Here is a 20,332-nt window from a genome sequence, read left to right on the forward strand (position 1 = left end):
GTAAGCATAACATGATCAAACCCTAGAACTCACTCAGTGTTAATCACATGGTGATGTGAACTAGATTATTGACTCTAGTAAACTCTTGGGTATTAGTCACATGGCGATGTGAACTTTGAGTGTTAATCACATGGTGATGTGAACTAGATTATTGACTCTAGTGCAAGTGGGAGACTGTTGGAAATATGCCCTAGAGGAAATAATAAAATGGTTATTATTTTGTTTCCTTGTTCATGATAATTGTCTATTGTTCATGCTATAATTGTATTAACTGGAAACCGTAATACATGTGTGAATACATAGACCACAACATGTCCCTAGTAAGCCTCTAGTTGACTAGCTCGTTGATCAATAGATGGTTATGGTTTCCTCACCATGGACATTGGATGTCATTGATAACGGGATCACATCATTAGGAGAATGATGTGATGGACAAGACCCAATCATAAGCATAGCACAAGATCGTGTAGTTCATTTGCTAGAGATTTTCTAATTTCAAGTATCGTTTCCTTAGACCATGAGATTGTGCAACTCCTGGATACCGTTGGAATGCTTTGGGTGTACCAAACGTCACAACGTAACTGGGTGGCTATAAAGGTGCATTTCAGGTATCTCTGAAAGTGTCTGTTGGGTTGGCACGAATCGAGACTGGGATTTGTCACTCCATATGACGGAGAGGTGTCTTTGGGCCCACTCCGTAATGCATCATCATAATGAGCTCAATGTGACTAAGGAGTTAGCCACGGGATCATGCGTTACGGAACGAGTAAAGAGACTTGCCGGTAACGAGATTGAACGAGGTATTGGGATCTTGGGCAAGTAACATACCGATGGACAAAGGGAATTGTATACGGGATTGATTGAATCCCCGACATCGTGGTTCATCCGATGAGATTATCGTGGAACATGTGGGAGCCAATATGGGTATCCAGATCCCGCTATTGGTTATTGGCCGGAGAGGTGTCTCGGTCATGTCTGCATGGTTCCCGAACCCGTAGGGTCTACACACTTAAGGTTCGGTGACGCTAGAGTTGTTATGGGAAATAGTATGTGGTTACCGAAGGTTGTTCGGAGTCCCGGATGAGACCCCGGACATGACGAGGAACTCCGGAATGGTCCGGAGGTGAAGATCGATATATTGGACGAAGGGTATTGGAGTCCGGAAGTGTTCCGGGGGTACCAGGCTATGGCCAGCATGTCTGAAAGGGGTTTCGGAGGCCCCGACAAGCGTTGGGGAGCCTTATGGGCCAAGGGGAAGGGGCAAACCAGCCCACTAAGGGGCTGTGCGCCCCTCCCAACCCCTCTCACGTAACCAGGAGAGATGGGGGCGCCTCCCTAGGGCAGCCGCCCCTCCCGGCTTGGGGGGCAAGTTTCCCAGGGGTGGGGGCGCCCAAACCCATCTAGGGTTTCCCCTGTGGCCGCCGCCCCTCCCCTAGGGAACCCTAGGGCGCCTCCTCCACCCCCTTCCCCCTATATATAGTGAGGGAGAGAGAGGGCAGCCGCACCCCTGGCTTGGCGCAGCCCTCTCCTCCTCCAACTCCTCCTCCTCCTCCTCCGTAGTGCTTAGCGAAGCTCTGCCGGAGAACCACGAGCTCCATTGCCACCACGCCGTCGTGCTGCTGGAGTCAACTTCTCCTCTCCCCTTGCTGGATCAAGAAGGAGGAGACGTCCCCGGGCTGTACGTGTGTTGAACGCGGAGGCGCCGTCCGTTCGGCGCTAGATCGGATCTTCCGCGATTTGAATCGCCGCGAGTATGACTCCGTCAACCGCGTTCTTTTAACGCTTCCGCTTAGCGATCTTCAAGGGTATGAAGATGCACTCCCTCTCTCTCGTTGCTAGCATCTCCTAGATTGATCCTGGTGACACGTAGGAAAATTTTGAATTATTGCTACGTTCCCCAACACCCCCCCCCCCCCAACCAGACCCAATTCCAAACCCCGAACACCAAGCCCAATCCGAAACCCTACCAGCAGAAGAGTGGAAGATATGTCTTTATTTAGCATTGGACGCTCTATAGCAGTCATATCGGTTTTATTAAGTTTCTTCGTCATCCCTTTGGGATATCATTTTTTTTCAGCCAATCTTAGTATTGGTGTTTTTCTATGGATTGCCATTTCAAGTATAGCTCCTATTGGTCTTCTTGTGATAGGATATAGCTCAAATAATAAATATTCTTTTTCAGGCGGTCTACGAGCTGTTGCTCAATCCATTAGTTATGAAATACCATTAACTTTTTGTGTGGTCGCAATATCTCTACTTGTGATTCATTAAAATAGGAATTTTTTCCTATATAATCCATTAACTATTTATATTCCTTTTCTTATTTAGTATTTGGGTTGGTAAGTTAAACTAGATAGCTATATGACTGAAACAAAACAGCTTATAAATTTGTAGTAAAAAGAAAATATCGCATTTCCTACGTGCAAGAAAAAAGTGGAAGTAAACATAAGCAGTGCAAACTTTTATCCCAAGGTTGATATTTTTTTAATTAGTCATCATATCTTGAAGCGGGCAAGAATAAATGATTCAGGATATGGAATTCCAATACTGGAATATCTGTAAGGTAAGCTTTATATGAATCAAGTTCAAGAGGTTGTAGATCAGTTCTATATGACATTGTAGAAGCTGCCAGACATGGGCTTGGTGAGTTTGATCTGAACAACGAAGCAGCTTCAGTAGTGGTACAAATGAGCGGTAAAGAAGGCAGCGAGGCCGACAGAGATGCAAGTTTGCTAGAAAGGCCTCTCGCTTGGAGAGGCGGTTAGCAGGCATGCACAGAGAGGAGGAAGAGGTGGAGTTGGAGGAGGAGGATGAAGAGCAGGCAGCGATGGACGTAATGGACCCGGAGCTTCCACTGATAGAAATATCCATGCATAGGAGACCACTGTCGCATCCGATGAGCTTATCGATGCAACTTTCGCTGATTCCGAAGAGGCGGAGGAGGAGGCTGAGTTGGAAAACTTGGTGAGCCACGCAGACAACCCCGAACGAAGGCCCAGCCGATGATTGTTCAGTCTGTTTGAAAAAGGAAATTTTCTGCACTGTATACTAGAGGGACATCAGCACACATGAGTTCAGAAATTTAACCGGTGATAACCTAGCAGTTGTTGCGGTGCAAAGGCCGAGGTTTGGAATCAGGAGGATGAGCATCTTGTGAGCACCAACCTTCCCCAAAAATTTGGCTACATCCACGACCCGAGGACCGGAAATTGGGTAAAAGGAAGAGAAACATCACTCACGTCATCGGGTGTTACTGACCTGGATTTTTTGAACATTGAAAATGGTCTGGTTGTTGATGGTGTTTATGGTACTAATGGTGCCGAAAAGTGGTCAGTGATGTAATTGGAGAAGCTGGTTAGTCGTCAACAAAACCTTGAGCACAATGAGTTTAATTTTTTACTCGTACAATATGATCAAATGATATTTCTCCTCGTAGATTAAGAAAGATAAAGAAGCACACAATGGCCTCTTCATGGGAGAAGGGCCCCCCAGAAGTATTGGGAAACCCTAAGCACCCCGGCCGCACGAGGGGAGTTGAGATTTTTGCTCCATGAAAATATGCCCGCAACCATTGTTTGCAAGAGAAGCGCGAAAAGAAGAAAGCGAAGAAAAAGGCTGGTGAAGATGAAAAATTGGAGGATTTTAAAGAGTCGTCGTTATTACAAAGCCTACGAACAGAGTTGTTGGGCGGAGGACCAGCATCACCAGCACCAGCACCGGCTGCGCCAATGATTGAAGGTCTGTAAGCACATCGAAGTAGTTGCGCTTCCATGGCCTTCCCTCAAGCTTAAGCTTTACTGCCCAAATTCTATCCCTACGATGAGGTTATGGTAAGTCGACGGTAAATATTCATAATACCACATACATGATACTCATAACCCATCTGTCTTAAGACAAAATTTACCATTTGGTTATAGGTTATCAAGCCCTACAAGCTTATAGTAAGGATCGTCGGCTGTGACGAGGCTGTGGAAGCTGCTTAGGGCCAATTCCACCCTCCTATCCTAGAGCAACCGAAAGTCCACAATGTTGTCCCTAGCCCCAAACATGGTACGGTCACCGTGGACGACTACCATCTCCCGTTCAAAAGTTTCAAGATTCCAGTACTCCCCTATGAAGAGATGAACACACTCGAGCTGGCGAAGGGTAGCCTTATCCAGTGGCTGAAGAGGGACATCATTTTGAAACAAGATGAATTAATTATTGCCGGGGTTGTGTAGGAACTCCTGAATTAGACAACTGATGGCAACTCAAAGGATACAATCATCACACTTTTCCGTGAGGCGGGACATGGAGGTGCCACACTAGCTGCGTGGCCGACAACCGTGAACCGGGGCCGGTCAAACACGCCTTGGGGGTACGTCGGATTGACGTGTAATCTAGGGACCTGGTTTGTTGTAAGGCACGAATCCGGCGCCAGATGCTAAAATAAGTTTTCCAGGAGCCTGCGTGCAGATTAAGTTTCTCAGGGGGCATTTAGTAAAAATAATACTGACTCTAGCTTAGCTTGTTGGGCACAACTAGCTAGTACTATTGCTGGCAAAAAGATACTATTGCATCAATCCAAAGATAATGATTCACAGAGAGAGAGAGAGAGAGAGAGAGAGAGAGAGAGAGATTCCATCCATGCTTTTCAGACCACTTCAACATCTATCATTTTCGTTTCTTTTATTTTCTTCTGCTGCAAGAGAAGATTCCGTCCTGCTCTTTATTTTATTTCTATTCACCCACAGCAAGCACCAGCAGACAAACAACCAATTATTTGAGTTTGGATTTGGATGAGCCACGTGGCCCTTGTTGCTATCAGTCACCAGCCAGGCAGCCACACTCATCCTCCTTCCTAGCCGTCTCTGTGGCTCAAGATATTAATCAGTAAGAGTAATTACCATTATTTATCAATGCTATATTTTCTTATGAAATGAAGGCCTTTTTTATATTTCTTAGTACATCATTTTGTAACTTGTAACACCAAAAAATATAACAGAGGAAACCGCCTCTGTTAGAGCAGAGCAGAATTTGACCCCAAGGAGGATACCGCCTCTTTTCGACCAATGTAAGTAATACATATTGTATATCACACAAGTTATGCCGTTAGGAAATATAACATATAACCTAAAGTTTCTAAGTTTCTAATGATGTACTAGTATGGAACAATAAACACTCAACCTCTTGCTTTTCAAACACCAACCAAATCCACACAAACAATCAACTCCTCATGGAGTAGAGTCAAATGTGATGTGATGATTTATATGCATATGGATGATAAGAAAGAAAGGGGGCCTCAACAAAACACAACACAACACAACAGGGTTGGTTGACCACAAGGTTAGGTTAGGTTAGGTTGGTGATGTGAAGAATAAACACAATCAAACCTCTTGCTTGTCAAACACCAAACCTACACAAACAATCAACTCATGGAGTATAATGTGGACCATAGCTACCTTTCACGAGACTCGTTCCATAGCAGCCGCAAAGAATAGATGCTACTATTATACATATTTCAGACTAGCTGTAGATGTTATCTTTGTTACTAATTTAATTTAACTCTACGGCTATTATCCCAATCCTTTTCAGCCACAAACAAGTACAATGCATCATATACATTTCACATGATTGAAATGTGATGTGATAGTAGTTTATATGGATACTAATGTGATGAGGAGACAGGGAGCCTTCTTACATCAAGCCCCACAATTGTCATTCTCATTGATACTAATGTATATATAACTATACATTGGCTACACAGAATGGATATTTTTGGATACTGCTACATACATATAAGATATATCTACCGTGACTAGAAAAAAAGAATCGAGAATAGATGTGAATGACCTCCTGCCTGCCCTGTGCTCTCTTCCCAACCCAGCCGGCAGCCATAAACAAAACAAAAACAAAAACAAAAAGCTATGACATCTTTACACCAACCAACCTATGACTATGAAAATGGAATAATCTACAAGGCCCGACCGGGGGAGCAGAAAGGAAGAGAAAAACCTATATCAACTGACAAATTTACAACATTCTATCCTCCGGAGGCTACCGTCTTCTGCCCTCGCGCGGAACCCATTCAGCTCTTCAAGAACTGGAACGACGCATTTTCCAGGAGCTCTTGCGGCGGGACCACGTTCTGGAACTCCTTGGTGTCCATGGAGTTGCCTATCTCCTCGAGAGACAACGGCATGCTGCAAGCAGGGCACACGGAGCGTTCGAAATCAAGTTCGACACTGTGATTCAGCACGTACGACTTTTAGTTTCTGAGAGTGCGCCATTTGTGGATATACGGCGTACACGTACCTTGTCTCTTCGTCTAGTAAATAGGCGCCCGAGCCAGCTCCCTCGTTCACCAACGTTTTCATCTCATTAAGGACCTACAATACAATCATTAGGAAATGTATCAGCCCTGAAACCTCAGCTTGGCACAGACAGAATGCAGGGGAAGGTGCTCGATTAGCCCTGTGAAGTTAGATTTGGTGCTTAATTACCTCTTCGGATACACTTTCAGTATTATATTTGTCATCCCAGTACTGTGTGCATATCCTGTAAAGTTGGTGGACACTCAATACCTGCATAACGGCATGCAGAAATAGGTGTTTAGCTACTCTTCTTCTGGATGCTGCGTTGGGTTTGGGGGTGGGGGTGGGGGGGCCTTACTGGGCAGAGATCACTCATTATTTCATCATATGATACCCTGAACTTTTTGAAAATGACCTGCATCACAGCACAAAGATGGTCAGACCTACCTAATAGGGACACAATTTTCATAGAAGTCAGTAAACAGCACAGCGGCAGTCTTTGAACAGCAAACACAAACACAACTAAACTGTTCCCAGTGTGCGATTCAAAATCGATTGAAATGCTCCACAACTTTTTATACTTAAAAGAACTACTCCCTCCTTTCACTTTTATAAGTCGTTTCAGACAAGTGAAATTGAGCTGTTTTGCACAATGTCTGAAACATCTACAAAGCCTTATAAAAGTGAACAGAGGGAGTAACAAATGTTGTTAAGATAATGATAAGAATCCATGCCGAAATACAAAATACATGCTGAAGTTTGTAGTTACGTACCAGGAAGCCAACAGCCTGGCTTATGTGCTTAAGTTCATCCCATGCAGATCCTGCGTACTGTTGGTATTTCACGGTTAGCGGTTAGGCACAAGGTAAATAAAGTGAAGATATTAGTACTGGTGTTACATTGTACTCCCTCCGTTTCTAAATATAAGACCTTTTAGAGGTTCACTAAAAGGTCTTATATTTAGAAACGGAGGGAGTAGTTACTATTGAGAAAGAATAAAGTTATTAGACTACAATGTTGGTTGCGAGCATTTAACAATCATAATATAAAGTCTGCATCTTTAGAAAGAATAGCAAAATCAAACATATATATTTACCTCTGGCTTGGCTTGTGTGCACCATGCCTCCAGTTCTTCAATCCCTTGTTTCACATATTCTCCATTGCTGAAAGAACAGCACTCTCGCCGTACAAGAAGACTGGGACATATAGCAACATCAGAAGAGGGAGAATTAGGAACTGCGGAAATTGACGGCAGGCAAGGAAAGTCTAGTCTAGACACGAAGTTACCTATTGAAGAGTTGAGCGTTGATGTATGCATAAAGCTGTGTAAAGATCTTCCGACAAAAAATGGTTGGGACCTGAAATTTCAGCATTAAGGCCAGAAGTCAGAACACCATGCAGCCAAATGCAATGCGGGTTTCAAGGTTTAAACTTACACAATTTTCTTGCAAGATTTTCAGGAGATCATTGAAATGGCCGACTATCGCTTTCCAATAGCTATGTTGATCTGTTAGCAAACCAGCCTTCGCAGTTCTTGGCGCCTTTGAGTATCAATGTGTATACAGGAATGAGCATTAGACCAGCAGCAACAACTTATTGCCATGCAGGTGCAGAGTTAGCATGAAATCTTAACATATGAATTATATAGCCTAATCATCAGGCAATAGAAATTCATCATGGTACAAAGGTACTCGTGATATAAATAATAGTCTAATTTCTTCTCGTTAAGTTTGCAAAAGGGTTCAAGTGTTATGCCAAGTTACCAACTGAGAGGAACTAGCCAAAAACATGCAAGCGTGAGTCAAAGTTAACTTAGTATTCCTGGATTCCCATGGGAGGTTGCTGAGATGTCTCATGCTTATTTCTAAAATTATATTTGTCCAGCAAGAATCTTCTAAAGCATGAAATGATAATTAACCTGAGGACCCGTGATAGATGGGGTAACCTGAATAACATGCGAGAGTACTGAAGACACTTCTCTCTTCACATTGTCACGGATCATTCCATATAGGCCTTCCACAAAGGCTGTAAGCTGTTGCTTGAAAAGGAATGCAGGATACTTGCCCTCAACTTGGCGCACAAGATCCATATCAACAGTAATGCTTGAAGCACGAAATACCTGTGGATCATATAACACCAAGAGATTAAGAAATGAGTCAAGATAACCTCGTCTAGCCTATCATACAATTTTCACAAAATACAATTGCTAGAATTCAGAGAACCCTTGTTAATCATTTTGTTAAAAAAAAGGATGATTATTCGTTCTCTTTTTTTTTGTTTCTCGTTCCCTCTTTTGGCTTTTCTGGTTCTCCTTATGCGTGTTCAAGAAAAGAAAAGGATATATATATATATATAACATACCATCCTCCCAAGGAAAGACGTCTGAGTCGTTGTTCTTTTCAGTGGTGTTGTTACAGTGCCAGCAGGTTTCAGACTCTTTTGCAGTATAATCAACAATGATGATGCATTTGATAGCCAGTATGCAAGATCGGCGTTACTGTCTTGTTTCTGTGATACAAATTGTGCAAATTTGAAAAGGGCAACAATATAAATTGAATACGCCTGACAGAATCACGCTATGATGGACATAACTAAGTAAATCATAGAATGAAAACGAGCACAAGAATTGTTTAAGGCTTGAACACTAGAAATACCTGCATGGCTGAACTAAATATCTGAATAAGTCGATCAAAAATATTAGTTTTTTCCGCCTCGAAAGTTCTCCAATGAAGAAGACATTTGTATATGGTTATTGCAGCAACTGGTTTTCCCTCGCTAAATCCAATGTTTTCATTAACACAGTTAATCAGTGCTTCAACACTCTCCTGCAAGTAAAAGGTGGAGCCATAGTTTAATTTGTTTTCTAATGACTTCATTAACTGCTTTAATTATCGAACATCAGCCCAAGTAAGTACTTGGTGTCTCTCAATTAAAGATCTCCGTCCGAATTCCATAGGTGTGGGTGGTGACTGCAGGGATGATTATATTAGATTCAATCATGAAAAATAAATCTAAAGAGTTATTAACAAGCAGTATAAGATATTCCAAACCTGTTGTTCGTCTGCAGGTACACTCAAATTCTGCACAGTTGCAAACACTCAGAAGCATAAGAATACTTTCATGTGAGTGTGCACACAAGAGAGAGAGAGAGAGAGAGAGAGAGAGAGAGAGAGAGAGAGAGAGAGCGAGAGAGATTACAGATTTTTTATGCATGTTAAGCAAAGGATCAGGTCTTGGTCTCGCAGCATGTTGTCGGAGATTAATGATCTCTGCTTCTGCACTAGCCAACTTCTCTCGAAGGCTGGTCATGGAAATAATTGCAATCGTTTAACATAAGATGGCTTGGCTAATAAAGGATAGAAGCATTTACCAGCATCACGAGTTTATATCAAATACAACATGAAAGAAGAACCTTAGAAATGCATTCTTTAGTTGATTTAGCTGTGACTCTGCCTCTGTAGCTTTCTTCAGAGACTCTTCTCTGACTTGGTCTTGATCTTTAAACCTCTCTTCCGTTTCCTCTATTTTTGTCTCAAGAGAGCTCACCAGTGTCTGCAAGTCAAAAGTTTATCACTCCATTACTCCACTAGGGGTACAAAAAATAATAATTGGATAGCAAGTGTATTCATGTTATGCACACCCTCCTATGATTGGCCATTTAATAGCAAATGATTTAACCAATGAATACGTCTATTTGAACATCGAAGCTACCAGACTAATCAAAATCTAAGATGTTCAATAACGTAGATTGTTAAAAAAATTGAATGGTATTCATCCTCATTTATGGTTTCACATGAATATCCAGAAAAAAGGATGAGGAGTTCACTGATTCAATGGTACCTATATAAGCTACACAAGATTCATCGCTAGATTTTGTTATCACATTTTCTTTTGTATTTGTTCGTATTTCTGCGTTAATACCTTGAGCTTCTCATTTTCAGCAGTGAGCTTCTCGTTTTCGGCAGTGAGCTCATTAACTTGAGTTTCATCAACACGGATCTCTGGCACTAGAGTAACTTTCTCTGCTTTCTCTGATGCTGCCTTGGAAGTTTCCTGTTCCTTCTTTAACAATTCTTTTGTTTCCTTGAATTGCTGTTGCAATTCCTGCAATTGTGATTGGAGCTTCTTATTTTCTTGAATCTTGGCTTCCTTGGCTTCTTCCAAATCAGACTGCAAGTACAAAGTATGTATATGTTATTCCAAAATGATCAAAAGTTTCCTTCATAATGTTATGAGATGCACAATGCTCCTCTATCATACTAGCAATAGCAGCCTTGCAAATGTGCCAACTGTTGACATGATATCTGCGAGTTTTTGTTCTTATTGTCCAATTATTTTCCATCTTCTTTATACATCCACCACAAGATGCTAATTTGCATGACAGCCCAGAGAAGTTTTGCAATCTAATGCACATTATAGGTCATAGGAAGTGCCGCCTATTAATAAATTCCATGTCAGCAGATATGTTTGTGCTGAATAGCAAATGTTATGTTACTCCTCTACAAAAGTTTTCAAAGGAATTTACTCTATGCATTTGGACCATGCATAAAAAACATTTTTAGACAACATTGTGGCCATGGTTCTGTGCTAGTTTACCCTGATGCGTTTCTCCACTTGTAACCGCCAAGTAAGCTCCTCGACTTCTTTCTCTAGTTTACTCTTGGCAGCCTGTAGGGCGCCAGTTTCCTTTGCAGCCTGAAAGTAATGAAAAAGTGGCCAGGCACCAAAGAAATCAAAATAGTTCTCAATAACTGAATCAACCAGAGTTATAATGAACTCAGCGCTATGATTTGCTTCGTGATACAGAGAAATAGAAATGTAAGACCATGGTAGTTGAGTGATATTTTTTTTTCCAACCTAACTGGGTGGTATCCTAACCAAAAAAAAAAGGAAGATGAAAATAGTTGTAACAACACAAGTTTGCAGTTACATTACTACCATGGCTGTAAAAGAAATATTTTAAGGGATTTTGTCCTGAAAAAACTACCAATGTTGTAGCTTGATCAAGGGTAGAAAGGAGGAAGTCAAGATAAGTTTACAAGGGCTCTTACCATTTTGAGTTGTCGAAGTTCTTTTCTGGCTATTCTTCCTCTCCAACGACACTGAGTGGCGAGTGTAGCCTTCAACATCTTCACATACCTTGAGCGTGCTAAATGACAGCGGCATCGAGTCTACAATGTACGAAATTGTATTAGACTAGGTATGATATAACTATTTGTGACTTAGCCTCTTGTTATCATGAGAAACACAAATATTTCTGATACTTTTTACTATCATAGTTATTAGCACCTCATTTCACTATGCTGAAAACATAGGTTTATTTATGCCGATACAGAACATATCAAACTTTTGTGTAAGACGAACACAGAATTACAGAATCAATAAATATCCATCACAAGTATCTCATATATGATCAGCACTTGCATATTCTATTTGGTGGATCTACTTTGATTGAATTAAACATGAAGCCTCAGAAATACCTGAATAATCACTGCAGCTTTTGTTTGTCGGCAAAAACGGAGTTTCTTGCGAGCAGCCATACCACGCAGACCACATTGGATAGTAGTTGATGCGGACCACAGATCTCTAAATTTATTTCTTTCTTGGCGCATACGGTAGCGCGTCTGAATTCGCAAAGCACCTGCCTGTCTTCGAAGATTTTCATATAACCTTCTAGCAAGTGTTCCTTCGATAATGAAAGTATATGAGTCACTATCTCTGCTAAAGCAGGGTTTGTGGAAGAAAAATAAACTGGAAACAGATATATGTACCCCTGCATACTGCCTCGAGCTGTGTAGCACATGTTCGCAGCTCGACGTACTTCTTGCGACACAGAAATGAACGAACTTTGGTTTGTATTTTTTTAGCAGAAAGTCCCAAAACCTCAGTTCTTAGAGCATCTAACTCAGCCATTTGACCAGCACGGAGAAAAACTTTTGTTTTCCCTATCTGTAAAATTCGAAATCAGAAGGTGAGGCTGATACAAGAATAACGAAACAACATATCAGATATCAGTGTTTCACACAAAATGATTTGTCAAACTTGGATCACATTCAAGTCTTGGATTGCTATATATGACTGGAATGTCTGTTAGCAAACAATTTCCTTTGGGGCATGTGCAAAGGCAGAGCTAGACTGAGAACAACAAGGGTTCATTCGGTGCTGTGCCTTTCTTTGATGTCTGTATTCTGGCCCATCAGGGTGTAGCTTGCATGGGTTAGGGTGGTGCACAAGAGACTAGTGTGAATTATTCTTGGGCCAGGTCGGTACACCCCCAAGGGCCTATTTGGCTCCCGTCCCAGGTATGTGGATCACAAATACCAAAAATTCAATCTAAAAACCCGAGAAAAATAAACACAACTTCTTTTGGGGATCCAGATTATAATTCACACAAAATGTGTAGATCAAAATGAAGTTTTGTAACACAACTCTGTTTAGCACTGCCTATTCATTAGATCAATCATGGGCTCTTGGTGGTCGCTGTTGTGAATTGTGGTACTCTTTTAAGATTGCCAAACTAAGATCAGGACCAAGAAATGAATAAACTGGAAACATCAAAGCACTAATATTTCTTCTAATAGTTACCTGATAGCCTACAAGGTTAGCTTTCTCGAGAATCATCTTCGTAGAAGTAATTTCAGTATTACTGCCAAAGGAAAAAAACACATAAGTACTTACAACATATGGAACAGAAACAATGAAATAATCAAATAAATAGTAAGTTACCCTTTACTCAGAGCTTTGGGGTGCAGAATACCAAATCGATTGACAAATTCATAGAAGGTTCGCCTAGTGGGGTATCCTAGACAGCTTATCCTTATTGCCTCTAAAACACCCTGTTCAAAAAGACAGATGGCATTTCACGACTCGAATGCAGATCAATTGTATTATTTTCTCTGACATTTATGCATTTAGACCAGCAAAAGAAACAGCACAGAAATTGGTCTCACCCCACAGCGAAGCTGCTGGAGAACGTTACTGTTCTCAAATATCGCTGGCTTGAGAACATTGTTAGGTTTTATGCAGCGGATGTAGTGTGGTTCTGTTGCACTCAGCGTTTCTAACAGAGATTGTAGTTGTTGCTGCAATATCATGCCAAAATAAAAAGGGGTAAATAAACACAAAATATATGAAGGGAATAGAGCAAATGTTGTACCTTGAAACTTGAGCCTATTGAAGTAAACTTTGTGTTCTTTGCTGCTTCTTCAACAGGTGGAAAAAGGCTTGAAACAAATGGACATTTTGAAGCATTCAATAGGATTTGATGTTCATTTACAGCATAATCTATGTTTTTATCTAAGAAAAGATCTGTTTGATAAGTGACCTGCAGCAGGCAGAGACAATTATTTAGTGTGCGCATCTTAACTGTGTGAATAGCAGCCAGTTCAAATAGAACCGTCTGATTAGCAGGAGCAATAAACTATCTACTGTTAAGATAGTGAATGAATGTGCTACATGTGTGTCAGGAGGATCAAAGGAATGTCAGCTGACTAGGCAAAATACTTGGGCTTCAATTCTTTTCTATCTAGCACATTTGGGAAGTATTTTACTCTGTTGCTTGCTGATTCAAGCAAAAGCTGCTAACAGATTGGCAGACTTGGACACATTTTGGCCATCTAACATCAAGCCTTTTAGTGCTCAAATTAACTGCCGTATTTTATCCAAGTGTAGGACAGGCCTGTTAGTTTCTTTAGTAAGTTAAACACCTGCCCCTAGATGCGGAATTTCGATTTATCTGCAGTTATCAGTTATGAAGAGAAGACATAATATCCTGGTTAAAGCAAGCGCTGTATACCCTGGAGAGATAAACTCTCCTCGACTCCGCATCATAAGATGCCAAGTAGTCGAATACTAGAAGGTACCTACAATCAGCTTACTGCAAAGGAACGAGATGCAGATGGGTACATTAAACATGATCTTAGAATGGCAATATCTCGCATGGTAAGTACACCATATTTATCATAATTACATGTCAATCACATGTATTTTCCAGTGTGGGCAGACAACTGGTAACCACTCAAAAACATATTGCCAGGAAACATAAACTTTAATATTTACATGTACATCAATGATATGTTACCTACATTTCCAGCATAATGATGGACAGTGAAATCAGATCTTGAAAATTTGGGTTTACTGAAGTGCGGGTTGTCCTTGTACTTTTGATATAGCTTCTCAGCAAATGTTTCATGCGTTGAATTCCGTAACATGCTGAATAATAAGAAAACACATTGTTAATAATTTTTTTTAGATTCTAACGGAAAAGGATATGTTTACGGTTATATGTGCATACCATGTCTCATCCAACAGAGCAATTATCCCCCCTGGTTTCTGCATCAAACAAATTAGAAACAGGAAATAAGATGACATAATTAATTGGTTATTACAACATATCATGGCTAAAGCATACAGCTAGAAAAAAAAAATGCACGAAACACAATCAACCAGACAGCAGATACGTACTTATCATGCATGGAAATAATGCTATCATCATGTATAGCATCTAACCCGGATTGCTAATATGGCATGTGCAAACGTTACGGATGGAAATTATCGGCATCTCAGTATACAATCTGGAATACAAACTAGTACCACTACATCTAAGTATCTAACTCATCACCTCCAAATAAAGATGTCACTGTAACTAGAATCTGAGTTTCAATACCTTTTCAATGAGATCAAGAATTTCTTGGTTGTCCACAAACTGGATGTAACTCCAGTCAATTTCTTCCTTTGTATATTCCTCTTGTTCCATCTTAAAAACATGCTGTTGATGGGACATATTTTAGTTAGGAAAAGACTCGGCGTTAAACCGGTTGGACGACCTAAACACAAAACTTGTCGAGCGAAGGAAATTCCATTTTATAACCTGATTAAAATGTTGCTGGAGCTTCTCATTAGTTAGATTGATACAAAATTGCTCAAAGCTGCAAACAATCAAAATGTCAGCATGTACTAATTACCTTCTTTCAAATCTGGCATAAGCAGATAGTTATATATGCAGAAGTTGAACTATCATCTACTGCCAGTTAAGAGTATGCATAATCAAGGACTTCAGTGAACAAGAAAGTTAGCAAGTAAAACCCTGCTGCTGCCGGACGGCGCTACCGTGTAGTGTGTTGCATTCTTAGTGTGGTGTGCGCGTAGTGCCTCCCTGAGGCTTTTACATAAACCACTTTCGTTTTAGTGCATCGAGACGCAATCCTTTTGCGCTTTCTTGAACAAAAAAGGTTAGCAAGAAAATATTAATATTATGGCTTTCTTGACCAATACTATATTACTATTCTTTTAGTAGTGACGAAACGAGTGGCATGTCCCATTAAAACAGAAGGGTTTAATACCCAGTCCAAGTTTGGGCCAGGAAGGACGATTAGTGTTGTGTTGGGTCCACACAGCTACTTGCATAGGTTAGAGAAGCATATTTATGCTAAGGATATCATCTGATCATTTGATATTCATATCATACAGTTATAGTTTGATTAATTTCCATCTGATCCACAATTAAGGCATACGGGACAAAGGAGCTTGTCGCATCCTCCCATGCGTACGTGTGTTGTGCATTAGTGCTGAAGTCCATCTACTAAGACTTCCATATGTGACTTCTGTAAGTGTACGAACATAAATACTAGATTAAATGCAAAAGCATACCAGTTAAGCACCTGTTTGTCTTGAAACTCTCAAAGCCATATATGTCCAGCACACCAATCAAAATCTTTGAATCTGGGTCTTGACCAATGGAGCTATTGATTTTATTTACAAGCCTGTAACAGTGGGGAACACAGTATTCATAATTAATCTTGATATAGCACAGTATACAGAAGCACAAAGAAACCTTCCAAAATGATGGTTTCCAGACTTACCAATCAAACAAGCGCGAGTAAACAATCCTAGACAATGCATCTCTGCTAAGAGCTGCACCCTTTGCATCTAAATTTTTTGTAATACTCTCTCCACGTGTTGCCATAACACGCTTGCACAAAGATTCCTCAAGACCCTTTGCATCGCACCTGCAGAATGTTGCCGGTGCATGTTCATAAAAAGAATGAAAAAGGAACTTTCGGAAAATACTCAAAAAACATTAATAAAGAAATATATATATACATGAAAAGCTCAGCTGCTGTCTTAAGATGGAACTTAGATTTATCATCTTTGGGTGCAGAGGAATCTGGTTCACTTCCTTCTCCAAACTCTATATTCCCCAAATGGAGAATAGCAGCTACAACTTTGAATATTGCATCCTGAAAGAAATATCAAATTGTATGTAAATAAAAAATAAAACATTCCTCCCTTGCTGATGTACTAAACTGGTTGCCGGTGAAATTGGCCGTACCTGTTCATCATTACTCATACCTACAATACCCATAGCTCTTCTGGTTTCGATATACTCTTTGGAGTCATCAAATCCATTAAGATCAATGCAATTAGACTGGTTGAGATAGTGAAATGTTTTAGCCTCTCCCACTTTAAATTTGTCGCGGTCCTGATAATCATATTCACATATCAAAGCAATAGGTTAGTACACTACATATGATTTTATATAAACACTCAAAGTTACAAAGGGCTACAACAAAATGCGGATCAGAGGATGTAGCAAATCAACACAAATGCTAATTAGATGATTTACAGTTGCTAATCAACATCTTATGTCTTGGCTCAATCTTACAGTTTCTAGTCGTCCTAATTTGAAAATCCATATCTCTAACAGACCGATTTACTTGCAAGAAATGTATGAGAAACTATATCTTTCTTGAGATGATAATTATGTTTAGACCTATTTTACAGATCCCAGAAGCAATGATTATCCAGGAAAGACATACAGTATATTTCAGCTTGTGGCAGTTAGCCTCTATGTGTGAATGCCCTGAGGTTTTTGCAAATTTCTTCAATTTTTACGGTGCAGAATAGGGTGTTTTTGTAAGCAAGATATAATTTCAATAAAACATAGTAGTTGACAAATAATGTGGTTCCAACAAAATTCAGAAGAAGAAGAGCCTCTTACTTCTGGTGGTGAAGCGCACAGCATGTAAAAGCAGTGATAGTTCCTTTCTGGGTCAGATATTTGACAAACACGTGACCTTTCCAGAAGATAAGTCCTTATGGCGGCTCCTGAAATCTTCCCATACTGGTCAAACTGAATCTCAACGAATTTGCCAAACCGACTGCAGAATCAAGAAAGGTAAGATGTATAGCAAACATCCTATGAAGATAATAATACATTCAAGTTGTGTAGGTAAATTAATTAATAGCCATCCAAAAAGTAAATCAATACTAGTGCATTACCTTGAGTTATTATTCCTAACTGTTTTTGCATTGCCGAATGCCTCAAGAACAGGGTTGGACTGTGTCAGGTAAGCAGAGCATGTCAGAACATAATGTGAATTACATACTAGTGCTTCTTAACCACTTTTTTTTTAGTGGTTCTTAGCTTGCCAGGTGTGCTTGTGCTACCAGCAAAAGAAGGGCACTGAGAAACGCACCTCTAGGATCTGTTCTTGCACTGACCTTCCTTCAGCTTTAGCTTTACCACCCATAAAAGCAAGATACTGCATAAGACTTTTAGTGCTTTCTGTCTTGCCAGCTCCACTCTCTCCACTCACTAATATTGCTTGGCTGATACGATCGTTGATCATAAGTCTGGGAAGAATAAAGATAGGGTGCGAATTGGTTATTATTGTCAGGTAAAATGTTGAATCTGAGAAACTGCAGTGGCAGTGGGGGAGGAACGCACCTATACGCACGGTCGGTGATAGCAAATGGATGGGGACTCAGCTCACCGAATTCTGCTCCTTTGTAAATTCCCATCATGTGGTTGTTATAGAGGTGGGGTAGTCTTTGAAATGGATTCACAGCTATCAAAATATTCCCAGTGTAAGTCTGGAAGAAGAATTTAATCCATTAGAGAAGCTGCAAGAAGATGAATAGTATCTCAAATGAAAAAGGTACTTTTGTGCACATGAAGAAGGTCATAGCATTTTTCATGATGGAATTCCACTAGCTCATGGAAGAGCACAAAATTAACCTGGATGTTAATTTGTTGAGGGACTCAACTTACGTATATCTCATTGAGGGCGTATCTGGACTTGAGGTTCTGGAGCACTCCTGGTTCGTGCAGATAGGCGAGCCTGGTCATATCCTCAACACCACCACGCGGGGATTCCGTGTCCTTGGGAAAGGCAGTCGAGAGATTAACGGTGGCCTTCTTTCCATTGGTGCAGTTTATGACAAGGTCCTCCCCGTTGACCTCCTCCACCTGGCCATCCATCCATGCCTCGTCTGCATCTTCGATCCAGACATGAGAGCCGACGACAAAGCGGCTTTTGGTTTTGGACGCCTGCAGCAACGACGACAAGATTGACATTAGTTCTGGTTGATGCTGGCATGTATGGTGAGTAGAAATTAATCTACATTCCCTTTTATCAGTTATTATGGATGAAATTAATCTGCATTACAAGATGTGTCAAATGCAGAAACCCCATTGAAGGATGTATGTACCGTACGTTTCCCTTGAACATGGCACATGAATTGCGCCAGAAATGAATTGATGTTCCAAATGTGCGTTGTTGAATAAACAAGTTGAATTGAAAACAAAAGTAAAGAAAAAGGAGCCAACAAGCATTGATCGCGTCCGGGCATTTCATCAAACAGTTGCTGAGGCCACGCCAAAGGGGTCGCATTTGGGGCCAAGAACCGATTTTGATCCCACGGATTGAATGGAGGGGGAGATTGATAGAATACCATTGTTGGGCGACGGCGGCGGGGCGATGATGAGAAGAGATCAGAGGGAGGCCGGCCGCATCAACTCCGTCCCGCGGCGGCAGGCCGAATGCGAGCGGTGCCGGTCGAACGGCGGCCGCACCACCACCGCACCGGGCCCTCTTGCAGGCAACGGCGACGGCGACGGAGAATGGGGGGGAATGAATGAAATCCTACGGAGCAGGGTCGAATCCACGGCGAGCGAGCATTGCCGTCCGTCGACAGCAACGCGGTGGTGGTGGTGGTGGCGAGATTTCCTTGGGCTCGCTCTGGTTGTGGAGCTCCCTTACTTTTTTTAGCAGCGGGTGTGGGGAGGAGGGGGTGGTCATGGGATGCAATGCAAGAATGGAGGAGGAGCCGCCCCCGCACTCCCGCGCCATTGCCATTGCCACACACCGAGAAGAATGCGGGATGCTCTCTCTCTCACACACACAAAATACCAGCATATGCCACTTTCCTTCTCTCTCTCATGGGTGGGTTCTCTTGGGCCGGGCCGCCAGGCCTGTGGGCCGGCATTAAAGCTGGCCATATGGGCCAGCCCGTGATCACCGAATTGACACGGCACGCGATTAAAAGGGTCGGGTCGGGTCGGGTCGGCCTTTGGCCCACCATGGAACAAGGCCTCTCTTGAAAGCCGGGCTTTAAGGTCGGTCCCGGCACGCTCCTTTTAATTGTAGGCCAGCATGACACCGGAACACGGCCCGTCTCGCTTGTAACTAGCAAAAGAGTCATAGTATTTTGTTTTGTATTACTAGCAAAAGAGTCCGTGTGTTGCAACGGGAGAAGAAAATACCACACAACCCTAACCCAATAACCATGACCAAGACCCCAATAGGTCTTGCCGAGGCGTCCCTCTCGGCATAAGATGAGAAATCTATTTTTTTCATGCAAGATTTTGCCAAGGCATACATGCACGGTTATCAACGATTTATTTAGTCTCCAATTTGACTTTGATGAGGTGTTCATTGCAATCCGGGTAGGTGCCGGTACGAAAGAAAGATGGATCGTGCGCTACTAATTAAGGTTGCACCCTAAATAGAATTTAAAAAAATTAACATGTATAATAACATCATATTCATATTCTACACATTTTTCTAATCAAATTTCATATATAACATGTTAAAATTGGAGTTAGAAAAAATATGGGTATTTAAAAAAATATTATTTATTCTAGATGGACTGCAGCTTAATTATAGAAACAGCAAGGGGTTTTCTACTAAAACATAAAAAACGATTCATTTTCTGGGAGTGCGGGTTATTTAGCAAAAAAGGGAGGGGTTTCATTT

General features: G+C 41.3%; 1 protein-coding gene across 3 annotated transcripts; it reads right to left on the reverse strand.

Moving 5' to 3' along the window:
- Positions 1 to 5,518: 5,518 nt before the first annotated feature.
- Positions 5,519 to 19,456, reverse strand: LOC123123983 (myosin-6). Of its 3 annotated transcripts, none has more exons than XM_044544661.1 (38): positions 19,337 to 19,426; positions 18,346 to 18,624; positions 18,022 to 18,167; positions 17,771 to 17,927; positions 17,574 to 17,632; positions 17,293 to 17,452; positions 16,624 to 16,773; positions 16,395 to 16,531; positions 16,154 to 16,300; positions 15,953 to 16,054; positions 15,163 to 15,220; positions 14,959 to 15,060; positions 14,587 to 14,624; positions 14,378 to 14,504; positions 13,450 to 13,617; positions 13,244 to 13,375; positions 13,020 to 13,129; positions 12,879 to 12,939; positions 12,065 to 12,242; positions 11,774 to 11,979; positions 11,345 to 11,464; positions 10,890 to 10,988; positions 10,215 to 10,463; positions 9,706 to 9,845; positions 9,492 to 9,594; positions 9,344 to 9,373; positions 9,209 to 9,262; positions 8,948 to 9,118; positions 8,655 to 8,801; positions 8,212 to 8,412; positions 7,730 to 7,834; positions 7,581 to 7,651; positions 7,390 to 7,489; positions 7,067 to 7,123; positions 6,652 to 6,708; positions 6,483 to 6,563; positions 6,295 to 6,368; positions 5,519 to 6,182 (listed from the first exon to the last, which is right to left on the reverse strand). In XM_044544661.1, exons 1-38 carry the CDS (start codon positions 19,424 to 19,426, stop codon positions 6,068 to 6,070), a joined length of 4,581 nt encoding a protein of 1,526 aa, XP_044400596.1. In that variant the 3' UTR covers positions 5,519 to 6,067. The 3 variants fall into 3 exon arrangements, with proteins under 3 accessions (XP_044400596.1, XP_044400594.1, XP_044400595.1); XM_044544659.1 differs by having other exon boundaries at positions 5,521 to 6,182; positions 19,029 to 19,456; XM_044544660.1 differs by having other exon boundaries at positions 5,526 to 6,182; positions 8,239 to 8,412; positions 19,029 to 19,455.
- Between the last annotated feature and the right edge of the window lie 876 nt (positions 19,457 to 20,332).

The sequence above is a fragment of the Triticum aestivum genome, chromosome 5D (genome assembly GCF_018294505.1).
Source record: "Triticum aestivum cultivar Chinese Spring chromosome 5D, IWGSC CS RefSeq v2.1, whole genome shotgun sequence".
NCBI lineage: Eukaryota > Viridiplantae > Streptophyta > Magnoliopsida > Poales > Poaceae > Triticum > Triticum aestivum.